Source organism: Leptinotarsa decemlineata, unplaced genomic scaffold, assembly GCF_025532065.1.
Source record: "Leptinotarsa decemlineata unplaced genomic scaffold, Ldec_3_MD MMD2_tig00000591_RagTag_RagTag, whole genome shotgun sequence".
NCBI lineage: Eukaryota > Metazoa > Arthropoda > Insecta > Coleoptera > Chrysomelidae > Leptinotarsa > Leptinotarsa decemlineata.
The window spans coordinates 2,053,755-2,078,502 of record NW_027412552.1 but is presented as its reverse complement, the minus strand read 5'-3'; the positions used below and the strand labels follow the sequence as shown (position 1 = coordinate 2,078,502).

Genomic DNA, 24,748 nt, shown 5'->3' with positions numbered 1-24,748 from the left:
AACTATGTTATCTTATGAACTATTAAGCCCAACTGTTATGTCTATCATGATAATTATCAAGAATAATCACAATTACATGTTTGACACCATTCGCCACAAAAAAGTAAGAAACATTTACATAAAACACGTACTAAAATCACCAGTCTTGCGGCGAATGACAAGGGTTTTTTTACGTTTTCTCAAATTGATTCTTCGTGATGTAAAATAACATTTTCGTGTATTTTGTTACGTCTTATCTTTTTATTTATTGTGCAGTCTTTTGCAGAGGTCGTAACCTTACTTGTCGTTTGGCTGAAAATCACGGTAATTTCTTAATTTAGAAAGTTTGACCGTCGTCAATAAAAACGTGCCAACGAGGAGATCACCTATAGGATGTGCCCTAAATATAAGTGTGAGTTTGTAAAAATATAAGGAAAAAGTAAATATTCTTTAAAGACCAAATGGATGTCGGAGACTGTAGAAAAGTGTCAAAAACCCAGATGTTGGAGTTAATCTCGTTTATCCAATTTAAATTCTTTACATTCTGTTTAATTGTACTTGGTGTTTTTTCAGACTTATATGTTATGTATGAGTTAGCTGTGACGTTGCTGAAAAAATAATAATTAGAGTTATTGACAGACAAACAATCTGAATTTTATTTTGGTCCGTCGTGACCGGATTTTTCCAATAATACATCATTTACAGGTAGATATTCAAATCATATGGTCCTTCGAGCCGGATATTTCCAATACGTATATTTGCATACGTCAATGTCAAGTGACAACGACATTCGGAAAATTTTGGTGAGACAAGGTGTACCAAAAAAATGGCTAATTTTCAGTAGCGATCCTATAGAGTGGACCAATTTCATTCAACAATACAAGCATTCTACATGTGGCTACTCCAATGGAGAAAATCAATGTTGACTTCAAAAATGTCTCAAGGATAATGCATGAAAACTAATTCAATGTTTACTAATATTGCCATAAAATGTTGACAGAGTAATTGACCTTCTACAAAATCGTTTTTCACGTTCAGAACATATTATGTTACTTTTATTAGACAGGGTTAAAACATTTCCGAATGTTAGGGATGAGAAACTAGATATGTTAATAGAGTTATCAGATGAAGTAAAGAGTCTCCTCCTGTTTACTAGAATTAGTGAACAAATTACCAACTTGTCAAAAACTCAATTGGTTGGAATATGCGAGTATATCAAATGAAAAATTCAAATTGATTGTATGATTGTATTTACCACCTGGTTAGAATAAAAAGAAATTGCAGCTTGTCAACTTTTGATTCCACGTACTTCTGACGTCAAAGGTTGTAGTTCAAAAAATAAAATACGTAAAAATCTCACCCTATCAACAAAATTCGTTTACAAAATTTGTATGTGTTGTATATAGAAATGAAATTCATTATTTGACTTTTTGTCCAAAATTCAACGTCTCTCAACAGACGAAATATGGTCCTTTATAACAAGAAAAATAATATATATTTTTTTTCATTTCATGGCATCAAAAACTGTAAAAAAGAAAATTGTGGAATATCAATGGGTGCGAAAGCTTCATCATGAACTGCTACACAAGGATTACCTATAGTTGAGAGACAAATGTTTAGAAAAATACAAATGTTGCTAATGATCTATAAAGGAATACAATTAGTCAAAACATTTGCCCTTCTTTAGGAAACATATTATTTAATGCCAAACCTAAATTAGAGAAAGGGAAGAGATCTGGTATATATCGAATAGAATGTGGTGAATGCCCCGCCATATATATATATATAGGCCAAACTGGGAGAAATTTTGATACAAGGTACCACGAACATGTCATTTCGGATAAAAAATCATTAATGTACGAACATCTTCAAAATTCGAAACATAAAATAGATAAAGATAATTTAAAGATCCTACACACATGCGAAAAAGGGAAAATGATGAATCTGTTGGAATCTATGGAAATAAACAGGTTAAAGAAAAATCCCAATTCTATTGTTCTCAACGAACAACTTGATATAAATAATAGTCCTCTCCTGAACCTATAATCCAGATCCCAAAACCTACATTATATGGAAAGCTTTGTTATGTTCATGGATTTTACAGGTATATGAAACGCAGGTATCGGGTATCAGGTATATCAAATCATTTATGTTAGAATAAGCAACATAATCAGTTAGTTTTGAAAATGGTGTAATAGCTGAAACCGGTCAACAATAAAGAAATATAGTGGAAAATACACAAAAGTGTGTTTTTGTAGTGTATCCTCAATAAATCATTCCCAATAACTCCGAGCCACACGTTAAGAGAAAACTGTTCTTGATGTTTAGTTTCGACAATAGCGTGAGGGTTTTCATCAGCCCATATATGTGGTAATTATGAAAATTAATAATCTTGTCCCGAGAAAAGCTACATTCGTCTTCAGGAGGGATGCTCCAATGAAGTTTCTTTATATGAAAGATCCTATCTTTTTTTCGATGAGGAATCACCTTAAATGTTTTACACATATTTAGTTACACCCTGTATACTGGATTATTGTTTTTTCCAATAATTCCAAAAGCTAGTTACTTCTATAGAAATATCTACAGCGGTCTGGTGTGTTACACTTCTATGAACCTCTCTCCGTTTCTCAGAATGTGACAAAATAGAAACCTGAAGCACTCCATAAAACAGCACCTACTAACACTATAAATCTGATATTAATCTCGGTGAATTTGCAAATAACTTTATTCATTGGCATGCCGTGCTCGTATCTTTTAATATCTTTGCGTGAACAATTTGCAGCAATAACAAGGTTTTTTTGCAATCATAAATAATTTTATTACGATTGTTGAATAAATTACGTACATCTGATCTACCGTTGGATCAATCATTGTCATTTGGCATCAAATCCAGTACATTCCTACTCATCAAATATCACACACGAAAACAAGAAATTCATTTCGGTTTTGATTTTTATTCAAGGACAAAACACGTGAGAGTATCTATAGAAGAGAGCAAATCTCCAACCTTTCTTCGATGTTCCAGGCTATCAAGGTTGCCAGTGATGTTCGCAGATGGTTCTTTTCTGGATCTAATCAAGCAGTTTCACAGAGTATGCTTAGGGTCGGAGCTCCACACATGAGAACAATACTCCAAAGATAATCTGATCTGAACTTTATGAAGCCCTACAAGTTGCTCAGGTGCCCTAAGCCATCCATCGTATCTGATTTACCCTAAAGGTGAAATCTGGGACTATTATTTAACCAGAAATGGGCACAATTTCCTTATGCCACAACATCGACTGGCAATTATTCATAAAAGCTTTTTTACTGTGACGATAAGGCTCTTCAAGCATCTACCACCATATATGAGGAAATTACATATGATTAAATTCAAAAAAATTATAAAAGGGTTGCTGGTTGATCTCTGCCCTTATGACGTAAGTGAATTTTTTCACTGCAAGTTTCAATGCTTGTGTATGTTTTGCACTATATTTATCTTCCTTGATGATGCTAAATCTGTTGTGTTGATAATAAGCATTGATTGATTATTGTTCACTACTTTAGTAATAGTTTTAAATTGTAGGTTGACTTTTTTGATATAGAGAAGGTTCCAACGCGAAGCTTTTCATCTCTCGTTGATATAAATGAATTGTCTCTCTTCCACTATTTCTATTCAAAAAGTCATTGCATAAAGATGTTACTCGAGTGATATTCATAAGGGGTAATAAGTTTGATAAATTTCATATGTTATATCTCAGATACGAAACAACAAACTCCATTTGAACTGCATGAGGATATATAAGAAATTCTCGTCCAGAATAAAACTAGCCAAAAAATCTTAAATTGCTTCTTAATTGTTATTTCATCTATACATAATGATTTTTGTTTTATTTTTAATTGTAGTAAACGTCAACACACTAATCAATAAACAAAAATGTATCACTGAAGTGAATAATATTTAATTGAAACATATCTCAGAGTCGAAAAAGGCCTGAATTATGGAAGACCTTTGATTTGTGACAAAAAACTGAGGCAGTGTTTAGGATATATTGTATAAATGTTTCTTGAGAAGAAGAATGAAAAATAAAACTTTCTGTTTTTATACCACTTGTATTTCTGTTTTTCCGTTAATCAGCCGTCGCCCGAATATGAACGATAACTCTCAGAAGTTGAGAAACTTGTGCGAGCTAAAGACTAACGAGGTCTTACCTTTTAACGTGTGATTCCTAAACGTCTGTAACTAACGTTACTGTAGGTTTGCCCTAAAAGGGCATTTTGAAATAAATTTTTTATCATTGTTATATAATTATTATCATTGTAAGAATGAACAAGTAAGAAATGGAAAAAAATATCAAATTAGGAATTTATTTAGGAAGGACTTCCAGAAACATAAAAGATTCTTTGGAGCAAAGAAAACAAATTCCACCTAGGCTATCCACCTTTTAAAGAACAAATACGATTTCAACATGGAATACGGAAAATGAAGAATAAAAATCAAAACTGCTATAATCTCTGGAAACCAATAAACGCAAATGTTTATTTTTTTTAACAACCAACAAAAAGTTATTCACTCACTAGTATTAAACACATTTCCACAAAAGGTACATAATTAAAATTTTTTTGAAGTATCTGTTTTTCCAGAAGTACTATTATATTGTAATTGTTTTTTTTTCGAAATCTACATTTTTTGATAGAAATGATCATTTACCTAATGATCCATTTATGCATGATATATGATGGAAATGGCCGATACTTAATGGCCGATACTAATTTTCACTAAATAGTTTTATAAAAACATAACACATCTTTCGCCATACAATGGCTTCTTCGCGCCATTGTATGTCGATGTAAAGGGTATGTTCTACAACATATCGTACAACGTATGTAAGCCCCTTATTTTCGACATATTATTAGATCAAGCCAAAGTAGACCTTTGAATTTTCAACAGCTTTCGATGTGTGCCTAAATCAGAGTCACCTACAGTTCAACAACAAATTTTGTAAACAGGATTCAGGTTTAACAATGGGCTCACTCCTTAGTCCACTTCTAGCGGACATATTTATGAACAGTTTGGAGACCACTAGAGTAAATTCTGACCTGGGTAAAAATAGTTATTTATTGTACAGTTTTATAAGGTGCCTGAAGCTGTGGCTAATTTTCTTCAACTTGAAAATGCCAATTCATATACAGGTCATTCATTTCGAAGATCGTCTGCTACACTTTTAGTTGAATCTGGGGGAGACTTGATGACAATAAAGAAACATGGCGGTTGAAAGTCATCAACGGTTGCTGAAGGGTATGTTGATGAATCGGTAGCATACAGGATAGAAATAGCTAATAAAGTGTTTAGAACGGTTGGCAGTGCTGAAATAACACCCACACCCGATTTGCGACCAGGTACCTTAACGGCAGTTGTGTCCATGGCAGTAACCAAATGACATGCATATGACCGATCAAGTGATTTTTCTTCCCTGTCCAATTTGACATTTTTTCCAAAAAATGTTCAGAAAAGCAGTTATTGCTCGAAATTTCGAAAATCGGTAAAGAGAAAAGATGATTGTTTTTTCATTTTTTATCCATATACCAATTTTTAGCTCTCTAGTAAAAATTTATTTTTTTTACAGTTTTTCGAAAATTTGACATTTGCCGATTTCTCAAATTTAGCCAAACCTCAACAAAGTTAGTGCTTTATGCCTAACTTATCTTTCCAACGCATTTTTATTACCAATTGCAATTCTAAATACAACTTATTTCGCAAAAAATTTAAAACACCAGAAAAAATTATGCCAAAAATGATGCAAAGTTGATACAGTTTTTAAAAACAGATAAATATTTCACTTTATTTCTACTTTTTGCGAAAGAGCTTGATACATAAGCATAATTAAAAAACAATATCAGTGAAAAGTCACTAATTTATTCTTTACTGCACTTTTCAAACAGTTAAACTTTGATTTACTAATTACGAAAATTACAACGCAATTAAACTAAGGAAAGGAATTATACGAAAGTAATTTCACATTTACTAAATATCTTTTATGAGGTATGAATGAACAAAATTACTTCAGAAATCAATTTAGATTTTGTTGCCTAGAAAAGTAAACCGTAAAAAAATTCTAACAAACATCTGTTAAAATAAAATTATAATTTAAATTAAGAACACTAAATCAAATCGAAACATATGCCTAAACCATGTAAATACCAATTGAAATACAAAATAAAAAGTCACATTTCGGTATGCCTTCCACCACATTCAATGCAATCAATTGTCCTTTTTAAAATATCTTTAACTGCATTTTTTATACTACGGGGTTTCGTGTTTACAACACATTCTCGAATAACTGCCTCTAAATAGTTTATATCTCGAAAAGGTCTTTGCTTATACACCTTTTGTTTTAAGTAACCCCACTAGAAGAAATCTAGTGGGGTTATATCAGGGGATCTAGGCGGCCAAAAGTGTTCCATATTGCGACTGATTACTTTGCCCCTAAATATTTCCAAAAGACGCTCTTTAACCACCCTTGTAGTATGAATAGGTGGTGCACCATCACACTGATACCACACAACATTTCTTACTTGAAGGGGCATATTATCCAAATTTTCAGATAGTTCGGTATTCACAAAGTGTAGGTAGTCCGCAGAATTTAAATTATGTCTAAAAATGTATGGTCCTATAATTTGATCGTTTAATATGCCACACCATACATTCGTCTTAAACGAATATTGATCTCGACATTCGATTACGAAATGTGTTTTTTTTTTGCCCACCAACTGCAGTTTTGCGAGCTCACAACGTTATTTGAAGAGACGGTCGCTTCATCCGTCCATAAAATTTGATAAGGAAAATGATAATTTTCTTCTTTTTCCCTTTGAAACCAAAAAGAAAAATACAAGCGCATAACGTCTGTTCTATCTGCAATATCTTGAATACTTGTTTTTTTATGTTCTACGACATCCAAACATATTTCAAATTCCACTTCTTCAGTATGTCTAGAATGTGCTTTTCTAAAATTACTCTTAACCGAGCCAGTAGATTTAAACTTAGCTATTATCCTTCTAACTGTTGACTGATGAATATTTCTTGCAGGATGTCTGGCATTGAAAATATCAGCTACTTGTCGGTGACCGGTATTCTCGCCGCATATTAAAACGATTTCAATTTTCTCTTTTAACAACACACTAGACAATGAATAAACTATTTCAAATCTAAAACTGATAAACACTATTTTGAGTTATTTAACAAATGTCATATGACAATAAAATATTTTGCTTATTCAGTTCAGTTCAATTGTTTCCACAGTACCCTTAGTTTTATTTCGTTGAAATTTTTCGTAATTAGTAAATCAAAGTTTAACTGTTTGAAAAGTGCAGTAAAGAATAAATTATTGACTTTTCATTGATATTGTTTTTTAATTATGCTTATGTATCAAGCTATTTCGCAAAAAGTAGAAATAAAGTGGAATATTTATCTGTTTTTAAAAACTGTATCAACTTTGCATCATTTTTGGCATAATTTTTTCTGGTGTTTTAAATTTTTGCAAAATAAGTTGTATTTAGAATTGCAATTGGTAATAAAAATGCGTTGGAAAGATAAGTTAGGCATAAAGCACTAACTTTGTTGAGGTTTGGCTAAATTTGAGAAATCGGCAAATGTCAAATTTTCGAAAAACTGTAAAAAAACTAAATTTGTACTAGAGAGCTAAAAATTGGTATATGGGTAAAAAATGAAAAAACAATCATCTTTTCTCTCTACCGATTTTCGAAATTTCGAGCAATAACTGCTTTTCTGAACATTTTTTGGAAAAAATGTCAAATTAGACAGGGAAGAAAAATCACTTGATCGGTCATATGCATGTCATTTGGCATCATTTCTAAAGCACAACCTAATGGAGATATCAAAAGTTGCTTGAAGAGATGAACAAAAAAAAATCCCATTTGATGCGGACTTTATGTGTTACACTGTATATATATATATATATATATATATATATATATATATATATATATATATATATATATATATATAGTTTTAAAAATAACTTCATAAAAAGTGACATTTGGTACCTGTCATCAGAGATAAAATGTCAAACTTTTTTCCCATCACAGAAAAAACATTCATTTTTGGTACAGGGGTATTACACGAGAGGCCATAATAATGGTTTCAACGCAGATACAATCCAGAAATAAGTCAGAACACAAAGCCGTAAATTCACTAACATATTAATATACCCTCAGATCAAACAACAGAAATCAAGAAATATGCAACTCTAACATATTTTGGTGAAAGAACAGGGATAATTGCGGGTTTCTTCATTGATACTCAATGAAGCTAAGTATCGCTATTATTTCCTACAGTAGTGTTATTTCCTACCACATAGTTAACGGCTACATCCATCAATTTAAAGAAAGCAGTCAATTCCAAATCGAACTCTTCACAAAGCTGTGTAAATCATGCAAAGAAGTAATTTTCAGACTTGTGGATCCAGCAACAGCGATGAAAGTCCCAACTGGGTTGAATAAAGAGAGACTTTTACAAAATGATATTCCAAGAAGAATGGACATTGATCTGAAGACAAGGGCTCTTCCACAAGGAAAATGTAGTGTTACAAGTTGATGTATCCTGTCGTGAAGGACAAGACATTTTCACAATATTCCATTCATTCTTCTGACACGACCATGGCCATGAAATGTTTCCTTGGATGCAGAGAACTAATGTACCAATATCAAGTTACTTGTTGAAAACATGCTCAACTGGACAGACTGCAGTCTGCGGCTAGAATCACAATCAATCATTAACGAAAGACGCAAGCACGGTACAGTTCAAGAACAAATTGCTTCCAATACCGAACATTTTTAGGTGTCACCAATAAAAAAGACAATGAAACAATAAAATACCAGACCGAAGGTCGAAATGTATGCGATAGTGAAAGGAATTCGAGTTCAGAGAAAAAGAAATAGTAACAGTGACATACCTTAAACCCTGAATCATGAATTCCAGCTTCAACTCGAGTAATTGGTGTTCGATTTATGTTGCCGTTGACGCTGAAGAAGGAGACGTCGGTACTAGTTTTTGTCAAACATTTCCTTCAAATTTTCATAACTCACTTGTATGAATTGCAAAGCCACGTCAAAGACCATGACCGAAACTTATTCTGTCTGTTTAAAATCTGTTTATGTACCCATTTACGTACCCTGTTCCTATATTCGAATATTGTACTTCCAAACAAATATCCTTATACAGTGAATTTATTTGGAAAGAAATAAATTGGTAACATCTTTCACATTAAGTAAACATTGATTTCAAGAGCATGAAACGATATGTTACGTAATATAAACTTTCTATTTGATATAGTCCCAAAAATCGAGAGGAGTCAAATCCGGTTAACGAGCAGGCCATTCTAACGGACTGCACCCACCAATCCACATGCCTGAGTATGTCGGATCCAAGTAAACTTCCACAAGTCTAAAAAATGTGAAGGAGTACCATCTTGTTGTAAAACAATTGAATTTTCGAATTTATTTCGATTGTTGGCCACACATTCTTGAATACGTGAGTGAATGAGGTTTTGAATAATTTCCGAATATAAATCAACAGTCAGATTGTCTTCTAGATATGAGTGACCAACGATTTATTTTCCAAAATTCTTGCTCAAACATTTATTTTCTCAGAAGTTCGAGTATGACTGGTTATTATCGGACATTTTGGCGGTTCATAATTCCAGTTGAGAAAGAAGTGCAATCAAACGTTCGAACATTAACTTAGAAGCCTGTATTCTTCAGCCAGGGCCACCTACATTTGATTCACGTAACATCTTCAGTTCAAAGGGGTGAAATTACGTCTTCCAAGGAATTTCTTGACGGGTTATTCATTACAGACGCAATCATTATCGATATATATTTTCTTCCAGCTCGTCGAGCTCCAGCTACACTTCCAGTTGTATGAAAATGTTCAACCAATTCCTAGAGACATTTAGGGAAAATCGGATTATCAGGAAATCTTACATTGAACACCCCTTCTGGCTTATGAAAATTACGGCAGGATTCGGGGTGAATGAGGATCGATTCTGTTTTTTCCTTTAAAGATCTGGTGTCCGCGCCAGATCACAACAGACCACAACAAAACAGCAACTGTGTCGAATTCGGCAACACAAAAAGTTGAGTTGTCAAAATAATAAACATTTTGAAGACTTTGTGTCGCGGCGACAGTTTTTGTCAACAATGTCGCGTCGGCAGGCGGACACATCAAAAGGTTTCGGTATCCATGTTTTTGTAAACTGACTTCGCTATGTGGAAACAGTGGGAGACATTATTATTTCATTTCAAGTGTTGGTCTGTGGTGAGTATGAATTTGTATTATCGGCACCAGACAGGGTATTTTTATTGATTTGTTGTATTGTTGTTTATTTCAAACAGAAATCAGATTCACTGTTTCTTTGTAGAACTTGGGCAAAAAAACAGTGGACAGTTGAAGTCTATTTTTGTCTGTTTGGTGGAGTTGCAAGTTTCGAGTTTGTTTTCGAAATTAAAACAAGTTTTTTGTTTCTGTTTTTGAAAACTAGTCGCACGCGAGTCCGTTTGGTGAAAACCCGTCTTAACACAATTCTCTTTATTAGTGTGGTAACACGATGTGGATTTTCATCTACATTGTCGATCAAAAAAATCCTGAATCGAATTTAAAATAGAAATTCGCTTTTTTGTCGAATGCTCTGGTTCAATTCTATTCTATTGAGCAATTTCTTTCTCTCACACACTATAAACTTCGTGACCTCTATGATAACTAACTTTGGAGATGTTTCAATCCTCTTTTGCTTGCAAAGTTACGAATTATTATTTTTCCTGGTCTCCAAAATCATACATCAATAACTCCTCAACCGGATATCCAAATTGAAAACAGTAAACCTCATTGTATAGAGAACTGAAATACTTTTAGAACGAAGGGCAAGATCCCCTTTCCATTTGACAAAAAAATTTATTGTCTGCGGTTTTTTCATTAAAAAAATACTAAACAATGATTTTTTTCATTCATATTTCCTCCGACTCTGATATCTTGCCCCCGTTCATATGTAAAGGAGGAGATATTAACATCCGCACTGTATATTAACAAAGTGTGAAATATGTATTTATACGAGAAAGGAGAAGTGAGAACCAGAGAAGTACATTCCGGAGAATGATATCCAATACAACGCAGTCTCCAATAGTGTTCTTCTGCGGCTTTTGAAGAGCCACTTTTGCATATTCTTCATTCCTCGCAACCGAGTTGTAAAATAGTAAATATTGCGCAAACTGCAGAATCTCTAGCCGTATATATAAGACCGTAGACGGTCTTACGTAAACCCATAAAACTTTCACAGGCCTTGTGAATAATTGTTATATTCTAACGAAAAGACCATTATATTCCCAATTTAATGTATAATATGATTTCAGCTAGATTGGCCGTCCTCTAAAACCCTCATGTTCTGTATCATTCCATTTTAATTGAGTACTTTCGATGTAGCGATGTGGCAAAAGATTCTTGAACGTCAACGTCTGGCAATAATGCACAGGGTCAGTTGAAAATAGCTCAATCTTAAAAACTGCTAAGTATTAGGATATTTCATTAGCTTCAATAAGGTCATTGAACAACATTTTATAGTTACCAGTATTTGAGGACACCAAAAAGTGTGTTGATGTGTAATGGGTTTTGAAAACAATGTGATGCTGTGTTAGATTTCATCACAAAATTTCAAATCCATTCAACCTGGCTTGAAAAATGTCGGGCCTGAGAAAGAAAATGCGGTTTTTTTTCAAAATTGGCTCTATTCATAAACGTTAACTGCATCAAAAGCAATACAATCATTCTAGCGTCGCTTTAACATTTAACAGGAAGATCAAACTGGTCTTTCTCTTGAAAATGATCAGTTGGTGATCGAAACAAAAAGTGTCACTATTAGCACAATTACTAACAAACTTATGAGTACAATATCATGAAATTTCAACAGCTTCCTTTTGAAGGTTAGTATTTTGGGACCCTTGATGTTTTCAGTGTTTATTTTTGATTACCCCACTTTCTTATCACATTGTCAAGTACATCTATACGCAAATGATATACAGTTATATTTGTCTTTTCATAACATCGATACAGAAAGTTTCGTGGCCAATATTACCACAGATTTGCACAAAACATTCCTATACTCGGAGAATCATGGACTGAAAATCAATCCAAATAAAACTTTGGCCTTATGCATAGGATCTCAAAGACAAATAGTAGAAACTTAGTGTAACTTTAGGCTCACTCTCGATAACGCAGACATTGACTGGGTAGACAGTGCTTAAAATCTTGGCGTAACCATAGATAGCTCTTTGTCTTTCTATGAACATGTGACAAACATTTTCAAAGTATCATTCTTCAACCTCAAATCGCTAGACAAATTCAAGTATCGGCTATCAGAAGAAATGAAACTCAGGTTAGTTAAAACTCTTATTTACCCCCATATCGAGTATTGTTGTTCGGTGTATCACTGTTTTTTGCCGCAATATAACAAGCAGAAGTTACAACGTACACAAAATGCTTGCATGCGATTCGCATGCTTTATACCATATGGTTAACATGTCACACCATTTTTGTAGAAATTAAGGAGATGAATGTGAGGTACAGAGTCAAACTTAAACAGCTAGAGTTATTTATACAGGGTGTAACTAAATAAGTGTAAAACATTTAAGAAGGTGATTCCTCATCGAAAAAAAGATAGGATCTTTCATATGAAGAAATTTTATGTTCCCCCTTAAAGGGGGAACATAAAATTTGTATGACAATTTTTTTCACAAGCAATGAGAAAGTTACAATATTCAAATTAAGTAAGGGGTGGAAAACGCAACCCCTAAAATGTATTTCCAATGTAACTTTTTGTCTTATTATTTGTTTACCATTTAAGAATGTATTTCCGATAGCCTGTTTCATTCTAAACAAAAAATGTCTCTTGGGTTTTTTGCCCAAAACAAACCAGTTTGCAGCAAAAAATTATTTTACGATCGACTACAGAGATACATCGTCATAAGTGCGAAAATACGAATCTAATATATCTAGTAGGTCGCTATTAGCGATAGTGATAATTAAATTGGTATGATGCGGTCAGTTTGAGAATTTTCGAAATTCAATTAATACTAATTGTGTATTGTTGTTCTGTTCTCAATTTGTTACTTTAATAATTCACTTGTTTTTAAAATGGCATACACAAATGAGGAAATGGCTGATATGCATTACGTTTACGGTCTGTTGCAGGGGAATGGGTTAGAATCTTCTGGAAGATATGCTGAAATGTATCCTCAACGGCAGCATCCTTCATATAGAATATTTGCTCGACTTCATCAACGATTACGAGAATCTGGTTAATTCGACAAAAGAACGCAGGATTGTGGTCGCCATCGAGAAGTACGAACACCACAGCTAGAGGAAGCAGTACTTAATTTGATTGAAGAACGACCTACTACCGGTACTAGAAAGATTGCTTTCCAGCTAAATGTTGATAATATGACGGTATTTCGAATTTTAAAGGAACAACTCTTATACCCTTACTAGCTGCAACGAGTACAGGCACTGTTACCACGAGACTTTCCGAACCGTCTTGAATTTTGCAATTGGATGCTGGAAATGATTAGAAGAAATTGTGACTTTCTGAAGACGATAGAATTCACAGACGAATGTAGTTTTTCTCGGGACAAGATTAATAATTTTCATAATTACCTACATATGGGCTGATGAAAACTCTCACGCTATTGTCGAAACTAACCATCAATTAACGTGCGGCTCGGAGTTATTGGGGATGATTTAATTGGTTCTCATTTTCTACCTCCTCGATTAAATGGTGAGGCATACGTTCAATTTTCAAGAGAAGTGCATCCAGTACTGCTGGAGGAAGTTCCTTTGGACGTCAGAAGGGATATTTTTTCATGCATGATGGGGCTACCGTCCATTTTAGTCAAGTAGCACGTCAGCATTTACCTGAAACATATACAAATCAGTGGATAGGTCGAGGAGAACCACAGAACTGGCCCGCTCGATCCCCGGATCTCAATCCTCTCGATTTCTCTATTTGGGGCCATTTATAGCATTTGGTTTATCGTACTCCTGTTCGCGATGAAGAGGACTTGAGAAACCGCATCATCGATGCGTGCAGGTTAATCAGAGAGACTCCAGGAATATTTGAGCGAATACGTGGCTCAATGCGCCGACGTCTAGACGCATGCGTAATGTCTGAAGGTAGACATATTGAACATTTAGTATGATTTCTACATGTTGTGTATTTTGTTATTAATAAATTAGTTTTGTTTAGTACCCTTTAATCGTTTAATGCAGATACTAACTACAAAATAACAATAAATCCAGTTCGCGTTTATGACGATGTATCTCTGTAGTTGTTCGTAAAATAATTTTTTGCTGCGAACTGGTTTATTTTGGACAAAAAACCCAAGAGACATTTTTAGGCTATCGGAAATAAATTTTTAAATGGTAAACAAAAATAAGACAAAAAGTAACATTGGAAATAACTTTCAGGGGTTGCGTTTTTCACCCCTTACAACCATGGGGTAAACCAAATAAATTACTGGCTAAGTGTCTTTTTGGTAGTACAAAACGTCAGGTCAATTTCAATATTGTGACTTTTTCAGTGCTTGTGAAAAAAATTGTTATACAAATTTTATGTACCTCCTTTAAGGGGCTGTATCTTAACAAGGGATGCTCCAATGAAGTTTCTTTATATGAAAGATCCTATCTTTTTTTCGATGAGGAATCACCTCCCTTAATGTTTTACACTTATTCAGTTACACCCTGTATAGTTTATTAGGCAGGCATTCTGACATACTTATGGTCAGTTTGAGAAATAACTCATTCAACATACCTAGACACCGTACTTCCAAATTTCAAGGATGCTTTTCTCATATAGCCCCTTCTTATCTGAATGAAATTTTATCCCTTTTGAATCATAATATTCATCAATTTAAGAAAGAAATAAAAGCACAGATACTTACTGCTCAGTGCTAATTTGAAATTCAATGTATGGAAGTGCAATGAAATTGTTAAAGTGACCAAAATAATGTTAAGAATATTAAGAGTTATTAGCAACTATATGATCTATTTTTTTTCTCTTCTCTATCATTATTATGAGAGTAAATAAATATTTTTATAATTATTTTATTACACTCAAGGACATACCAAAAAGTACATATCAGACCAGAGGATTAGAAAAAACACTTAGACAAAAGTGTATTCAATCTGTGGATGACTACTTTGAAGGAAACAAAATTTAATGTGATGAATAAATAAATACATTTCGATAAAAATGAAAATTAACATTACTTTTTGAACAGTCAGCGTATGCATTATCTAAGAGAATAATGAATGTTATTTGTACCCATTTCCATAATATATCCTTCCAAAGAGAAAACTGCGAACATGTGTATTCTCGAATCACTCGATAATATACGCATTCGAAACACTTGCAGTAAAAAGTCAAAACACAAACTAGTATCGCTAATGAATACTGATCGATTCCATTTGTTAACCAAATCGACGAACGTGGAATAATTTTAACTTTGTTGACTAATCAGACGTAGCTGGAGATATCCGAAATCAACGGAACTTCAGATCAATGAACTGTGATTTTTTCCTCGCTTAAATTCAAGAGTAATCAATTTCGATAAGTGGTTTGAAGTTTGATTTATTGCTGAATGATAAGATTTTTCCAGATGTGTCAGGTGCATTATCTTCAAGTAGCGTTAAGAGACTTATCAGCTCGATTCATCAGAGTTACCAGTAGCTGCACTTGTACGGCAGTGAAGGATCCACTTTATTCGGTTTCAAATTATGTTTTCAAGCCACTCAAAAGGTATCATTCTCATTATCTTCGTACACTTCAAATCATATACTTGGAGATTTCATCAATGTGCTCTCTGAATTATTCTCAAAATGATTTAGCGATTAGGTTGGGTTAGGTTAGGTTAGGTTAGGTTACATTTTTATTGCAATTTTACTAGTCATTACTTTTTTGTTTTAATTTTTATTTTATTTTAACAGCCTAATTACATGGAAATTCTTATTACAAATTAGTTGTGTAAGCTTATTTCTATACATATACACTGAAATATTTATTTTTAAAATTATTCACTGCGATCACAGTTATATTTATAATAAATAATTAATAACATCATATCTGAAACCTGAGAAGGAATTACTGAAATCTAAATTTTTTAAAACATTAATTTCATTTGCTTTACAAAGCATGGTTGAAAGAAGATTCAGAGCAGTTATTTTTTTACTTGCCTTGGGTAGTTTAAAAGGAGAAACATTAAAATCTATGAGTTCGATTATGTTTATAACTGTAATATTGTTGTTTATCACCTTGTATAAAAACATTATTTGTGGTACATCCCGTCTAATGTAAAGAGACGAACTACAATACTCAGAAGTCGAAACTTGTGCAAGCTGAGGACTAACGAGGTCTTACCTTTCAACGTGTGATTCCTAACAGGGGTTGGACGATAGTGAGTGAAAATCGATCGTTCAGCCTGCGGCTTGAACCACCGAACCAACACCCACGTCGAAGCAACCGGCTACCGACCGACCGAAGGGAACAAGGGAACCGACCGAAGAAAGGTAACTTAAAAAAAGAGATACTCATCCTGAATTTTCATAACTGACTTTTAATATATGTTTTGTAGAATGTTATTCTAAAATAGTATCATAAGTGTCACGCACTTTCCATGGACCATAACTTTTATCAGAGGCTTTGAAGCTTCACAAAAAATAAATAAACATCAATTAATATTTAAGTGAGTTAATGTATTGCATTTATTTATTTTATTTATTCGGCGCAATTTGGTTTTATGAAGAATTATTTTCACTTTATTACAAAAAGGTAATAATTGAAACAAAAATCATTTTATGAAGAAGCTATTGCTATGACTAAGTGAATAAAGTATTTTTTTATCTTTTGATAAATCGTAATCATCGTCATAATCATTGGAATTTTCTCATTGGACGAATCATGATATTTTCCATTCGAGTTATCATTCTTATCATCATCAGCTAAGTTGTCGTTGCTGGCAGCTTCTTTTTAAAAAAATAGATAGTAACAAATTATAAAACAAAACTGCAAATATATATTTTTTTTAACTTGAAGTCAAAGTAGAGTAGGTGCGGTTGCGTCTCCTCGTAATTGGTCACCATCAAAACAATAAAAAGGATACTGGTTTTCTTCTAAAGTCCACCTATTGTTTTCAGGAGTTAAAATGCTTGCATGGTGGTAAACTGCCAGTATAATTTCTTTTTAACTTTTTGGATTGAGTTATTCGTTAATACTAGATATTCTGGATCTGGATCTCCAAATTTCATAAACGCTTGCTGATATTCATGTTTCTTCATTGATATATTGAATGTTATTTGTTTACCTTTCTCAAAAAGGGGGAATTAAAGTCACATCCAGTCAATGTATGAAATCTTCGCAAATTTATACCCAAAAATGGTCCCAAGTGCTCGTCAACTGTTAAATTAATTTATGTGTGTATGGCTGAATAATGTTTATGTTTAGGGGATGTTCGATCACTACAATTTATTTGACTAATGAAATATAACTTTGTAATAGTTACCTTAATAATGAATTCAAAAAGCAAACATGTAAAAATAAGTTGTATTCGTTTATTTTTTGTGGAGCTTGAAAGCGTCTGACAAGAGTTTTAATCCGACCGGTATTCGGCGTCGACCACCGGTAAGCATGTGTGCTAGGTCCCGCATCCACATGTGGTTCACTATTGGAATTTGGACGACCGGTATAAAATTGGCCTTCCAAAATCGGTGTAAGGTTGCATTAATGTCATATTGAAATTTTGTGAATACAAGGACAATGATGTTTTTCTTGTTGGACGTTGGGGACGGTGGGGGGAGATGTGGAGACTCCCCCCATCTCCCCCCATGGCGACAGCCCTGTATATACTTCATACGATCCTGCGATAAAAGTTCATAAAAGTTTATTAATTTGTTAATTATATTTGTTATAACTATTACAAAATGAAATATCTAAAAATTGTTGATCAAATTTTTTTTCCAATTGATATTTAGCTATGTCTGTTTTCACATTAAACAATGGCAGTTATTAACATAGGATATGAATTTTTTACATAATTTTTTAATTAAATTGTTTTAAACAAATAGAGAAATTCAATATTTTTAAGAAATTTGTTTGCCATTTCATTGTCTAGATTATTATGATTAAAAAAAATCTTCCTAATTTTAATTTTTAATTGTTTAAAATCTATTTTTTCATATTTCAATTGCTTAAATCATTACTTAAGAAATAATTGTGCTTTTAAAAATCATAATTCACACTTTCAAATAGTTTGTCAAAAAATATTTTTCATTAATTATTTAATTGTTTATTAGTTTGTTATAAACAAATATTGACCAGAAAAAAAATATAACGTTGGTCAATATTTGTTTATAACAAATTGTTAAATTAATATACAATTAAATGATAAATATTTTTTGTTGCCAAACTATTCAAAAGTGTAAATTATGATTTTCAAAAGCAAAATTATTTCTTGATTAGATAATGATTTATACAATCGAAATATAAAAAAAAAACGATTTCAAACAATTAAAAATTAAAATTAAGAAATTTTTTTTTAAATTATAATTATCTCTAGACAACAAAAAAGAAAAAAAAATCAAAAATATTGAATTTCTAAAACAATTTAATAAAAAAATTACGTAAAGACTTCATATCCTATGTTAATAACTGCCATTGTTTAATGTGAAAACCGACATAGCTAAATATCAATTGAAAAAAAATTATCAACGATTTTGCAATAGTTATAAAAAATCGCAGGATTATATGAAGTATATACATCAAAAGGGCTCCACGAAGTTTAAAATTTATAGGCCAATTATTCATACCTTTTATCCTATTATTTATGCCAACGGAGATTGGGAAAACATTTGCTGGTTAACAATTGTTGTGGAATTGGCCGCGGTGGTAGTGCGCCCGACTCACGATCGGAAGACCGTGGGTTCGAATCCCGCCTCGACCAGATATTTTTCTCGAGGGAACGTGTTAGGAATCACACATTAAAAGGTAAGACCTCGTTAGTCCTTAGCTCGCACAAGTTTCTCAACTTCTGAGAAACAGATTTTAAACAGATTTTTTTATACAATTGAATAACTTTTTGAAAAATGGTGATAAAACGTTTTTTTCTACGGGACTCGTTTCATTCAAGTGTTAGGAAGGTACTAGATTTTTTCAAAATTTCAAAATGACATTTTATGTTATAAAAAAATTAGTTCTTTTGATAAACTCTCTTTAGCGGCAGCGCGTTTATGTCGTAACAGCCGCGCGGAACCGTATTTTTAACGTCAAAATAAAATTATAAATAATGGAGATAGAGGTTTGGGAGTCGGGACTTTTTTATCGGAAATTTCCTCCTCTTTAACGAGCTTTTTTCAAAATTGCTTGAATATTAATATTTTTTGAGTTATCAACGAAAAACTAAATACCATTTTTTTAATCTTATTTTGTTAATAAAAATTGCAATTTTTTACCTGCACCAAAATCTTTCAAAAACATTTTTCTATAGGTGATTCCGAATCGAATGAGCTATCGCTCATATTTTTAGGACCTTCATCTCTATTTTTCATGTTTTTGAACTTGTTGATTAGACTACTATAGAAGAGAGACAAATTCCCAACCTTTCTTCGATGTTCCAGTTTGCAAGTGATGTTCGCTTCTCCAATCAGGCGGATGGCTCTTTTCTGGATGGCGGAGCTCCATATATGGAAACAATACTCCAAAGAACGTCTGATCTGAGCTTTATAAAGCACCAAAAGTTGCTGAGGTGTGTACAGTTTTCTGTTACGAAACAGTGTTTCTAGCTTTTGCAATTTCACCGACATGATTGTGCCAAGACATATTGGACGTTTCGAATGCGTTACACCCAGTTAAGTCGTTGCGAAAATTAGAACGATGGTATATTCCACACATAATGACATCAATAGGTCTTTCTAACGAATAAAAATTTTCTCTCACACACTTTGTTTCAATTGAATCTAATAATTGGGTACGTTATACTTACCGGTATATGGATGAAAGTTCCGTTTTGCAGAACAGGATGGGAGTAGAGCGGCACGACGGGCACTTGACCGTTTTTGAGGAGAATCGGGCCCTGGATTGGCGTAACGGGTATGTGTGTGTACTCCTCCTCGTAGTCATAGTCTATGATTGCGTGCACGTTCGATTTAGACCCGTTGTCTGTCGGACGATTGGGCGGCTGGGGGCGGCTTTTGGTATTTTGCGGCTGCCGATTTTCCGGATGTCTGTAAGGCGGGTACTCTTCGGCTAGGAACTGTTTCTGGGGAGGGGGATATGAGTAAGACCCTTCAGGGGCTTGGTAGGGGGAAAAGGGTTGTGGAGGCGGGAAGTAGCTGGCTGCGGGTGGCGGCGGGGTGGCCAGGTACGGCGAGCCGCTGAAGTTGAAGAGGGCCATTTTGGTGTTTTGTTATTGGCTGCTATGCTTTGAACGGTTCATTTTTGGGTACTACTGAGCCAACTGAAACAAAGGAACAAGTGTTATAATCTCTTATTGCCAGGCTTACTTTACAACTGAAGATTGCGCCACGGCTGTGCAACCGCACACGATTAATCAATTAAAAATCAATGAAAAACGTCGACGATGGCAAGTTCAAAGATGAAAATATATTAACACAACGAATCCTATAACTTACCTATCTAGATTGTCATTAGACGAAGGTAACGAAATAGTTCTGTGTAACATTGAATTGTAGACTGCTAATTCATGACTGTCGGGATGGAAAAAAACATTTGAGATTGTGTTATGTCTGTAATGGCTCGGTTTTCTAAATATATTGAACTCAAATTCATCATAATTATGAGCTATGGTCAAGTTTTAGAAATCAATCTGTTTCTCTGTCTCTGTTACGAGTGTATGTTTTCATGAAGATCATTCATAAATGCCATCATTCAAACAGCTGTCGTGTAGTACCTCTGGAACAGGCGAAAATATCGTCTACATATCTATAGTGGTCTCCAAAATTTAAATAAATATTTTGACTGAAAGTGGTCGGGGGAAAGGGGGTAAGGCCCATTGGTAAACCCTGTAATCTTTAAAAGAATACGCGACGTATTGGTGATACATTAAGCTGCATCAAGTAGATCCGCTATTGTTGACAATTGCGAGTCATTTACGTACTCTGTTGAGTTTTAAAACTCAAACTTTGTCATTTTCGAGCAATAGCAATCAAGCAACCAGCATAGATACCGTTTGCTATGATATTGCTAAATAATTCCGTTAAAAAATGGAAATTTATCGACAACATTTTCAGGTTTTATGGCATGTTGATGAGAGAATCAATGATATAAAACCGGAGACAATCAAGTTTATCGACACCATTTTTAGGTTTTATGACATGTTGATGAGAGAATCAATGATATAAAACCGGGGACAATCAAGTAGATCCGCTATTGTTGACAATTGCGAGTCATTTACGTACTCTGTTGAGTTTTAAAACTCAAACTTTGTCATTTTCGAGCAATAGCAATCAAGCAACCAGCATAGATACCGTTTGCTATGATGTTGCTAAATAATTCCGTTAAAAAATAGAAGTTTATCGACAACATTTTTAAGTGTTATGGCATTACTGTTGATGAGAGAATCAATGATATAAAACCGGGGACAATCAAAACGTGCGGCAATCGGCGTGCATTTTTTGTCTTCGGTACCTGAAAAGCGAATTTAACCTGAGTCATATCGGTGAGTGGTACAAGCGGTTGAGACACGAGGTCACACAGTTACTCGTGAATCTTTAAAAATGTCCCATTGCGCTAGTTATCGAACAATATTTTATAATTCGAACCACTATATTTACAGCGTCTAATAATACATTAACCGTTGCTTGATAGTTTAAATACCGAAAGATATTTATGATACGACTCTTGAAAGTTCAATGCGAGATCAATGAAAGTGAACGTGTTCTACAGAGCGATGTCGAAATATATTCCGAGAAGACGGCGCGAACGATTCTGATTCATGAATGCGATAAAAATATTTCATTGAATATTTACACTATTTTCAATATTTGATTGTGAAGTTCCTACATTGACGTTATATAAGTAAACCAAGAACTGAAAGGGAAGGCAGAGAACTGGTTCTCATGAAACAAGTTGAAGCTAAATAGGGATGAAACCCAAATCAACCCATATCATCAAATAACCGCTTAACAAATAACAATCATGTTCTGTATCTGTATCTGTAGAGAACGGAGGGTGAGTGTAAACACATTGTACATCTTCCCGAGGAGTTGTCCTCCTAGATCATCGTCCAACCTGTCCTTTCCAGGAAGGTGGACAGGTCGTTAGGAAACATCTCCTTTATATCGGCAGATGTAGGCCAAGACTCGCCGAACACACACTCTCTTATTGACGATAATCCCGGACACTCGCATAGGACATGCCTGACAGTTTCATCTCCCTGTCCACACATCCTGCATAGAGATGTGTCCATTAGCCCCATGTTATGGAGGTGTTTCTTTATTTGACAGTGGCTAGTCAGAAATCCTACTGTTAAGCGTAGATTTTTCCTGGTCTTCGCCAGATATTTCTTCAGCGCCAGCTGCCCAGGGTGATCCTGACAAGATTGCATCCTTTGGTTTCATCCCATCTCTTTGAGCGTGGGTGTAACGTTTGGCTAGTTCCGCAATTGTCAAAGTTATCAGGCCGTAAGTGCCACTGGGTCCTAAAATGCTCAGTCCAGCCGCTTTTTTGACTAAAGACTCGGCAATGCGATTATCTTTACTTCTGTCGTGCCCTTCAATCCACCTCAGGATAACGTTATTATCTACCGTGGCTTTGGCTAAATCTTGGTGGCACTCTAGTACCAGACCTGAGGTAACACGTTGTCTGTTCAAGGCTAATAGGGCTTGTCTATTGTCTTTCGTAGCGATTCAGATACCAGCCAGTTCTGTTTGAACTACGCTGGTATTTTTTCCCATTCCCCATTTAATCTTTAGGCTCAGTGATCTGGAGTACACTCCACATCCTTAGCCTTCTTTTATTTTTTGAGCCGTCTGTATATATGCGTATTGCATTTGTAGCATCTGACTGTGTGTTCTGTTTTATTTGTATTTTGTAGGGTTCATTTAACACAAACCTGGGTTCAATTGCATCACTGGTTGCCTGCAGCAGAGGTTGCGCAGTGAGCGCTTCTTGTCAAAGGCTCAGCCTCAATTGACCCATTCCTCCTTAACGCAGCCTTCTTAACGTACAGATCCAGAGGGGTCAGACTAGTAATTAATTATATTGCCGCGGTTGGTGTTGTTCTCATGGCTCCTGTGATGTTTAAACAAGCCAATCGCTGTATTTGATATAATTTTTGGATGGCCCTTGCTTGTAGAACTTTCGGTCTCCATGCCTTGGCTCCATACGTTAACATAGGTCTTATTATTTAAGTGTAGATGCAGGTGACCACACGGGGGTTGAAAGACCCCATGCGCCTCCCACTGTCCTCCGACATTGCTCATAAGCCACGTATGCTCTTTTTGCTCTACTCTGTAGATGAGAGTTCCATGTTAGCTTCTTGTCGAGGATAATACCAAGGTATTTCACCTCTTCAGAGAAGTTTAGTTTGCTTTTGAAGATTTCGGGAGGTTTTAAGCCCGTTAAACTTCTTTTCCTGGTGAAAAGGACCATCTCAGTCTTCTTGGGATTGATCTACAGTGAGTGTTCCTTACACCATGTTTCTATCAATTTGAGCCCATCCTGCGCTCTATCGCACAGTGTGTTCACAAATTTGCCGGTCTGCATGATAACTAACATCTGCATATGCAATTGTGTAGAATTCATTATTGTTGATGTGATTGATCAGGGTATCATGTTAAACTGTTTGGCATTACTGTCGACGATTCACTTAAATGGGGAAGTGACATTGAAATGTTGTGTAAAAAACTATCCAGCCAACTCTACTTCGTAGGCTGAAGAAAGTTCCAAGCACCCAAACACCAATAACCTGCTATCACTCACTATTCCACACTCACACACACCCATATGGTGCACTCCTTTGGGGTACGTTTCCCTATGCTCTCAGAGCATTCCGTATGCAAAAAAAGCTTTTGTGAATTTCAAAATCATGCAATTGCCTTGTGTTTTCCTCTACTACACACTGCTTCAGATTAACAAGAATAAATGTATATACTTTTCCCATTCAGACAATTACACTACCAGACATGCACAGAAACTGATACGACCCTGGGTCAAGCTAGAAACGTCAGGTGCTCCATTTACTGGATATCAAACTACAAATAATATGTCTTCTGATCTAGTCTTGTTGAGCACTAATGTATTCAAGAGTAGACTGGAGAAATATATTATAAAATACTGTTTTTATAATTTAAAAGATTACAGGAACTGTACATACATATCGAGTGGTCCAACGAAAAGTATGCACCTTGCTTTTCTCGTTTTTTTGTAACTTAACGCAAAAATGCTCGGACAGGTCAATTTCGCTTTTGAGGGGGACACATTTTAGATGTATTTTTCTACCTGTGCCTTCAACCCCCTAGTGAGGGTGAGTAACAACCCTAAAATTTCAAATGGAGTGGGGTCGAGTGATATATTATTTGGAAGGGCACAAAATTCTCTTTCCAATGATACCTAATTTGTTGTATTTACTTGAATAGTTATAAAAAAAGCAAAAACATTTACTCGATATTTTTGGTGTTAATGAAAATGCGAAAAAAACGCCATTTTTTATCACTACT

General features: G+C 34.4%; 1 protein-coding gene across 1 annotated transcript in view; it reads right to left on the bottom strand.

Moving 5' to 3' along the window:
- spz3 (Spaetzle domain-containing protein 3) overlaps positions 1–24,748 on the bottom strand; it is an 88,070-nt gene that overhangs the window by 57,162 nt on the left and 6,160 nt on the right. Inside the window, exon 2 of the mRNA XM_074174560.1 lies at positions 20,053–20,526. Within this exon, the coding sequence (XP_074030661.1) occupies positions 20,053–20,463 (411 nt within the window). The 5' untranslated portion in view covers positions 20,464–20,526. The remainder of the gene's footprint in view (positions 1–20,052; positions 20,527–24,748) is intronic.